We start from the raw sequence: 7997 nt of genomic DNA, 5'->3' as shown, positions 1-7997 counted from the left end.
GCCTAAGATCTAACTTAGTATTCATGAACCTATAGATATAGACAACCTTTGCATCTTAAAAACAATTGGGATTAACCTGTTTATGTATTGAGCCACATACATAGGTGTGAGATGTTAGGATCTACCGCTAGTTCTAGATGTAAAGAAGTGCATCTACATGAATCAAGGGGTTTAAAATCAAAATGATCACCCAAGTGACTAACTTCAAACAAAACTCAATGATAATTTAATATCACTTAAGTAAAGGAAAAAGGGGTTAGACATTTTAATTAAGAATTAGGTGTATTATTATTTTGAAATAAATTACTTTGAAAATTTTATTTTTAAAATTTTTTTTTTGAAAATTGAAAAAATATTTTTTTATTTGAAAAAATATTTTTTGAAAAATGTATTATTTGCCTTGAAAAACTATTTTTTTGAAAATGTATTATTGTCTTGGAAAATATTTGTATTTTGACAAACTTGTTTAAAATTTTTAATTTTTTTTTTTGCAATGATCCCTATTTTGATGTGTGTCAAAGAGGAAGAAAAATGAATTTAAAGTTGAGTTGAGAGAAAAATTTTCTGAAATTTAAACTTGGATTGAAGTTTAAGTTAGTTATTTCAAGTCTCTAAAACTTTCAAGTATGAACTAATTACTTGTTATTTTGCTAAAGTTACCAAGTCTTGATTTAGCTTAACTTTTGTAATCTAAGTTTAAGTTAAATTTTGATTCAAGTTTAACGGCTTAAGATTAAGTTTGTAAATTCTATAGAAGCAAGTTAAACTATATTAAAGAAAGGTTGATTTTTCTCTAACTTTAAACTGTGTTGTCAAAAATAAAAAAAAAATGGGAGATTTTTGGTGCAATCAACACCGATAATCAAACTTGTATTTTGTTGTCTGGAAAAGGGTTTAAAGTTAGATATTAAGTGTTTAATATGTGTGTTAAGTGTGTAGGTCACTTAACATACAAATCCCTAATGGGTCAGGAAGACCGGACATTTTGGCAAAGGAAGTCCTAGTGGGTCCAGAGGACCAGACACTAGGAAAGGGAGTCTTAGTGGATTAGAAGGACCATACACCAAGCAGAAGACCAAATTCACAGATCTAACAGAGTACTTGATGGGTCAGTTGAATTAGGCATTAAGTAAGTAATGTCTTGGTGGGTTGTTTGTACACTGAGCCAAAGAAGAAGTCCAAACATGTTAGCTGGACAGATGCTTGGCGGGTAAGTAAGGTAAGTCCTAGAGAAACCTTTCAGTTCTAGAAGGTAGTGAGAGTGTGTCCTAATTGAGACAACCTTAGGTGTTGATCCAACTAAGAAACCAATACAATTTTCTAAGTTGATATCAGACAATGTTAAAGTGTTAGTTTGATTCATACATAGTTATATGTTTCTAATTCTTTTTTGCATGATCATTACTACTTTTATTGTTCTAACTTTATTTTGTAGAAAATACAGGTCTCAGTTGATTGAAGGGTGCAGTCGACTAAACAAGGTGGTTCGATTAACTGATCTAGGCAGATAAGCACGGACCGGATTTGCATCCAAGCAAGGAAGGAAATAAGTGTTTAGTTGAATAATCGGGATCATCCAACCAAACACACATGGAAAGAACAGATCATATATGATCGGATCAAAATAGTAAAGGAAATTCGGGGTGTAGTCGCATGGACAAGAGTTCAGTTAACTGAACAAGCGAATTTTGAGGGATTGATTTGATCGTATCAAAGAAAGCAAGGAAAGATCAGGGCCTAGTCACCTGATATATGGTTCAGGTGATCGAAAGGTTTAGTCGATTGATGGATTTTCAGTAGACTGGATGAAGACTATAAAAAAAGCCTCGGGATCCGAGGTTCAACACTTAACATTTAATTCTTTCCTCATTGCTAATCAGTTTGTGTAAGATCTGTGGGATTGTTATGCACGTGAGACGAGTGAATCACATGATTTTAGAAAACTTATCTTTTTATGATTTTATAAAATGAGTACGCAGCGGAAGATAGAAATAAAAACAAAAAAAAATAAGAACTTTATCAGTTACTTAGTTCAGAGCCTTTGGCGACTCCTACTCCAAGACTCATGATCCCACAGACTATATCGATGGGAAATTCACTATAATCCTCTTTCAAAACCATTGAAAGAGGGAAATGAGTACAATAGAAAAGAAAGAATAAGTGTAACAAACTACACTTTCCTTTATGCAGTAATTAAGTACACAAAGAAACTTCATTATCCAACACTTGTAGATTATCGGATCGAGCTCGGTATTGGAAGGCTTCTCATTAGTAGTCGAGCGCAGTGTCGTAGCAAAGCAATAGCATGAAGATGGAGTGGTCGGAATATTGAACAATTGTGCAAAAGCTTGTAGAAGAGATCTATTGAATGCACTAGCTGAAACTCTCTTTTATTGAGCATTGAAGGTGTCTTCCATCACCCAGTTCAAGGCGCCTTCCATGTACAGAAGGTGCCTCAGGTACTATTCACTCGAGACTGAATTTTCTCTTTTCGTCATACAAAATGTGTTAGTTCAAGAAAATAAAGTATACCCTACAAAACAAAGTTAGTACAATAAAAATAAGCAGTATTAATTAGACCTTATCTTTCCAAGACTAGGATCTAGTTAATGTCTTAGTTTAAGGATCCAAAATGGATCTTAATTAGATCTGTGTCTAAAGTCTCTAATTAGAACTTGTCCTCACTGGAACTCTCTCTCCTCCGGTGCTTACCTTCACTTACCTGCCAAACATCTGGTCCTTCAGACCTGTTTGGACTTTCACTAATCTTGCTTAGTATTTGACCAAGCTGATCTACTAAGAGTTACCTCCAACACTGAGTTTGTACAATATATATAAAATAAAGAAAAATAGTGTTAACATTATTAATAATTTACTGATCTGGTCGACCATGCGCAATCGACCGAAAACCAATTGGTCATACATGCTTAGAGGTTATTCCTCCAAGGCTTTTCATTACCTAGGGTTACCTCCCCCTAGGCTTGCCTAGCTTCACTCACTAGGACTTTCATTATTTGACTTCATTCATTAAGACTTCCATCACCTAACTTCACTCACTAGAACCCGACTTCACGCACCAGGACTTCCACCACCTAGCTTCGCTTACTAGGATCCGACTTCACTCACCAAGACTTCCACTACCTAGTTTCACTCACTAGAGTCTGACTTCACTCACCAGGACTTCCACTACCTAGCTTCACTCACTAGGGTTCGACTTCACTCACCAGGACTTCATCTTGTCTAACCTTCAGTTAGGACTAATCACTTAGTAGAGTTCTCACCTGCTTAACCTGCGGTTAGAACTTACCCTTGCTAGTTATTTAGTCCTGACTAGACTTCTCTCTTCTAAACATCAAGTTCTGTTTGGATCAACCCTTGGTCAAACTAACTAAACTTAGGTGCATTATCAAACATTGAAACCCTCGAGGTCGATCGCACCAATAAGACTTCTACTATTAAGCCGAGAGGCCCTTCAATAGCCTACATCTATATTCTACATCATACTTTGTCGGTATATTTAGTTTCTTGCATTTAAATTAAACAAATAGTATCCTATTACTAGTCTCTTCATTCCTGTATGATTTTGGAAAGGTGAAATTGGTGGATTGCCCATTCGAAAATAGTCTAAGGGATCGTGAACCTTGGAGTAGTAGTTGATGGACTATGAATCAAGTAACCAGCCGAGTTTTTTCTGTTGCTTATCTGATTTGTTTTGTAAAAGAAAAGAAATTTTTAAAGCTCAATATTTCACCCCTCCCCTCTTTCACTCAATTCAGTCCTACAGAATAGAATTCGATTTAATGAGTTTTACTCATAAACTCACATCCAATAGTACAAACCCATAATTAACATCAATTAGATCACTTAATGAGGTTGTTCGAAAAAGCATAAAACCATCTATTATAAAACAACATGTTAGCCCACCGAATAGTGAGATAAGATCCAATATACAAAATGTCTAAGGTAACACAAGCGGAAGCTTAGAAATAGACACATGAATGGAAGCATATTCAAATTTGCATATCCAAAACTAGAAACCAATTTTGACAAACAGCCAATGTAAGTGCAACATGTCATCGAGCCGAAGGGCCTTCGGTATCAGAAATGCTTCCAACATATTGAAGTTCTAGGAGGCTCGGATCAGTAGATTCTGAGTACACCTCACTGCTTCCGTGCTTCAACAACATCTTATCACCATTAGTGTGCATTGCCAAGCATTCCCTTAGCTCCATCACCACTTCAGTCATTGTTGGCCTCCTATTTGAAGTGTGTGTAGTGCTTGCCAATGCGACATTGGCCACCTTCCAAGCTGAATTCATGACTCCCTCTTCGCATAAGCTTGTGTCTATCACATCCTCTATGTTTCCATTGGCAAGCCTCTTTTGAACCCATTGAACTATGTGAATGTCTTCAAGATCACAAAATATGGGAGATTTTCCAGTGACAAGTTCCAAAAGGACGACTCCAAAGCTATACACATCGCTCTTCTGGCTGAGTTGGTTCTTGACATAGTACCTAGACAAGTAGAATTCCATAAGGCTTTAGTAGTAGCCATGCAGGCATCAGATAGATGAACTAAATAAACTTATATGAGATACTCCGGATCAAGGTATCCGATAGTGCCAACAATCCTTGTGGATGAGTGAAGGGTATTGTCATCTTGGAAAGTCTTGGATAGCCCAAAATCAGTTATTTTTGCTTCTAATCTTTCGTTCAAGAGTATGTTCGCAGTCTTCACGTCTCTATGAACAAGTGGAGGCTTGCATCCTATGTGCAGATACTCAAGTCCTGCACACATATGAAACATGATTGTTCATTACTAAGTGACACAGGAACAAGCTATTTATAAATTAGTGTCTACCTTGTGCGGCATCAATGGCGATTCGGAGACGTTGTTCCCATTTTAAAGGTGTATCAGTTTTACTAGCTGTTGAAATATATGATAAGAGCTTGTTAGCACCTTCATATCAATTTTCAGAAACTGAAGTGGTTCATAAGTTTAGAACCTCTGAGGTATTCTTTAAGGTTTCCCTTGGGCATAAACTCACATACGAGTGCCAAATGATCTTCATCCATGCAATAACCAACCAAAGAAACCAAATTCTTGTGATGAACCCTTGTCAAATGTTCAGCCTGTAAGATGAAATTGTTTAAGTGACCACTTTTCATATTTGTATCTATTTATACAATTTAGCGCTAGGATCAGTTACCTCAGAAAGAAAATCTTCTTTTCCTTGCAAAGATGATTTGGTTAGCAACTTGACAGCAACTTCAGTAGCATCTTCCAAATGGCCATAGTAAACAATTCCGAACCCTCCTTTTCCGATGATCTTGCTGAAGTTATCAGTAATGAACTCCAGCTCCTTGTACGAGAATTTTCTATTTTCAAGATGATATTTGCCTCTATTTTGGAGCTCATTGACGGTGCATTTTGCTGAAGGGTTAAAGAGTACTATTCCATAATTCATGATGGTGAAATTTGGAGCAGTAACCTTGTTCTGCAACAAGACTAACCTTTTCTCTTTTTCAGTATGCAGAGAAGGATAATAGCCACCAAGCACATGCACACAACTGCAACTACACAAGCAATGACGATAACCACTAAATTCTTCTTCTTCTTCACCGTCTTGCAAGAATCTCCACCTAGACAAATGTTGCCTTCAGTTCTGCCATTACAGAATTTTGCATTAATAATAATACTTCATGGAAGAAACTAGTATAGTTTTCAAGGTGAGGATCAACCTCAAAGTAATAGAACCATTCTGAGATTTCTCAAGAAGAACAGAAGGAATGGCTCCTCTAAGTTGGTTATCTGTCAAATCTCTGCTTGTAGCCAAATAACACAATTACTTCTTCATTTGTTTTCACTTAACTTTATATATACTGACTAAATAATACTTACAGAACTCTGAGAGATGGCAAATACCCCAGAGCATCAGGTATTGATCCCGTTAAGTTGTTATGAGACAAATCCCTGCAAAATGTTTGCAGAAAATCATTAGTGAAGTCGATGAAGGAGATTTTTCTCTTGAATATTTCAGTGAGAAATACCACTTACAAGTAATGCAGTGCGCTTAGGTTGGCAAAGGAAGAGGTTATTTTACCTGTCAATCCACTGTATGACATATTGCTGCAAAAAATTGAATCTAAATTAAGAATCCTTAGCTAGTTCTCATGTAATTCATCTGCATCTCTGCAGAGTTGAAAGAACTCACACTGCAGTGATCCTTGGAACACCAGAATTATTCAGTGTACAATTCAGTCCAACCCAAGTATAAGCTTGTGGAGAGCATGGATCACCCATCCAGTTTCTTCTCACCAGGTACCACCCTTTGATTGCCAACATTGCATCCACTGAAAAATAAGATCTTGTTATTTATAATTTTATCATCTAGATTAGTTGTTAAATTAACCTTTTGCTGTCATTTCATTACCATCTTGGCTGTTGGATGCCACATTTGCATTTCTCATTGCTGTGAAGACCTCAAAGGAATTTATGATAGGTGGAAGCATGGAGCTTCTTGTTTCAACAAGAGTTATATTGCACTCACTAAACCCTAAACTTGGATTAGAATTGAATACGACGTCGGAGAGGAGGTAGGTTGGAGCCAAAGGCCTGCCGTCGTTCAGCAGGGCTCCATTGAGGTAGATCAAGAATTGCCTCGTGGCATTTGGCTGGAGCTCGGAGAAGTAGAGGACCGTATAGAACTCTGTCAGGTCTCCTGGATCGGGTGCCAAGCTGAGATGAAGTGTGGTGGAATTGGTAGGGTATGCTGCAATCTGCATGACTTTCTGTGGCGGCCGAAACTGATCTTGCATCTGGTTTTGGACGCTGGAATTGGTGGATGTCACACTCCATGAAGGTGGGGTGTCAAAGTCGGACCAATTGCGATCATATGGATCATCAGGATACCTGATCCAAGTAGAATTCCCCATGTAGATTCTATACAAGTTGACCAAAGTGGTTAAGGAGTTGACTTGAGGATACAGAGAGGTCGGAACAGGCCTCAGATCTAAGCCAGAGATGAAAGGAGTTCCGTGGCCGGTGTTGACCAGGCAAACTGAGATCACATCAGCCGTGGCTTCACTGACTGTTTCAGTGAAGATGTTTTCAGAAGGATCTGTCAGGTTTATGGTCTTCCAGAGATTGACTCCGAGGTAGAGATCGAACTGAACATAAGCACTATTCATGTAGTCGTAGTTTCCGTACAAGAAGACTGCTCTTATGATGTATTTTGAGCCCTGGCTGATTGACTTGAAGGTGTAGCAGTTGCGAGATCCCTCAGGGAAGCTCCTCACTGTCCAGTATCTCCGAGCAAGGTAGGAAGGTACGTTGGCCATCGGGACGGCGTAGTTTACGCCCGTGTCGATGAATTGGTCGTCGGAGACGTACCGTAGGCCGAGGTTTGGGTCGATGTAGGAGGAGTTTGGATCGATCCCGCAGTCGATGAAGATAAAGCCTGCAGAAGCTTGAGAGTTAAGTTGCATGGCGGGATCAAGTAGAATGGTGTGCGTAGTACCTGGCGGCTGTCCCTGAACTTGGGTGGCGGTGGCCGCCAAGAGGAAGAGGAGTAGAAGAAGCAAGAGCCGGCGATCCATTCTCGTCCTTTGCCGATCCGTATTGTCACTGAAATCGTGTTAATTCAATTCCTCTGCATTTAAAAGGTAGCAGAGGATAATGCAAATGTTGCGTAGGAGACGGAACAATCGACTTGAAACAAAACATATGTTCGCAGCAGAGAGCTACAAAGTCAAACTTCGACGCAGAATTGTTCGTCTTCATAGTTACTTTATAGCCATGATCAACTTTTGGAGAATAAAGAAATTGATCTGCGATATTACCTAACCGAGAAGCACTCCAAGGCAAGACTCACGAAAGCTTAAAAAAAAGGACAACAGGTCAATGGTGTTGACTTTGAAAACGATGGATTTTTTGTGCTTTTTTATGAGAAGAAAGAGATCATGATCAAAGATGCCCTAGGCTTCTCTGAGTAGGT

At 38.4% G+C, this 7997-nt stretch overlaps 1 protein-coding gene across 1 annotated transcript; it reads right to left on the bottom strand.

Moving 5' to 3' along the window:
- Positions 1 to 3873: 3873 nt before the first annotated feature.
- Positions 3874 to 7790, bottom strand: LOC122017493 (senescence-induced receptor-like serine/threonine-protein kinase). The gene is made up of 12 exons (XM_042575124.1): positions 7521 to 7790; positions 6435 to 7460; positions 6216 to 6354; positions 6059 to 6130; positions 5903 to 5974; positions 5743 to 5823; positions 5515 to 5666; positions 5211 to 5434; positions 5007 to 5133; positions 4862 to 4927; positions 4599 to 4788; positions 3874 to 4515 (listed from the first exon to the last, which is right to left on the bottom strand). Exons 1-12 carry the CDS (start codon positions 7597 to 7599, stop codon positions 4074 to 4076), a joined length of 2670 nt encoding a protein of 889 aa, XP_042431058.1. The 5' UTR covers positions 7600 to 7790; the 3' UTR covers positions 3874 to 4073.
- Between the last annotated feature and the right edge of the window lie 207 nt (positions 7791 to 7997).

This window comes from Zingiber officinale, chromosome 8B (genome assembly GCF_018446385.1).
Source record: "Zingiber officinale cultivar Zhangliang chromosome 8B, Zo_v1.1, whole genome shotgun sequence".
NCBI classification, from domain to species: Eukaryota; Viridiplantae; Streptophyta; class Magnoliopsida; order Zingiberales; family Zingiberaceae; genus Zingiber; species Zingiber officinale.
This window is presented reverse-complemented; position numbering and strand designations above follow the sequence as displayed.

Coding starts and splice junctions, on each gene's coding strand:
- LOC122017493 (XM_042575124.1), bottom strand. CDS start 7,599: ATGGATCGCCGGCTCTTGCTTCTTCTACTCCTCTTCCTCTTGGCGGCC. Junction 5,435..5,514: donor CATACTGAAAAAGAGAAAAG/GTTAGTCTTGTT, acceptor TTAACCCTTCAG/CAAAATGCACCGTCAATGAG. Junction 5,134..5,210: donor AAGAAGATTTTCTTTCTGAG/GTAACTGATCCT, acceptor TTCATCTTACAG/GCTGAACATTTGACAAGGGT.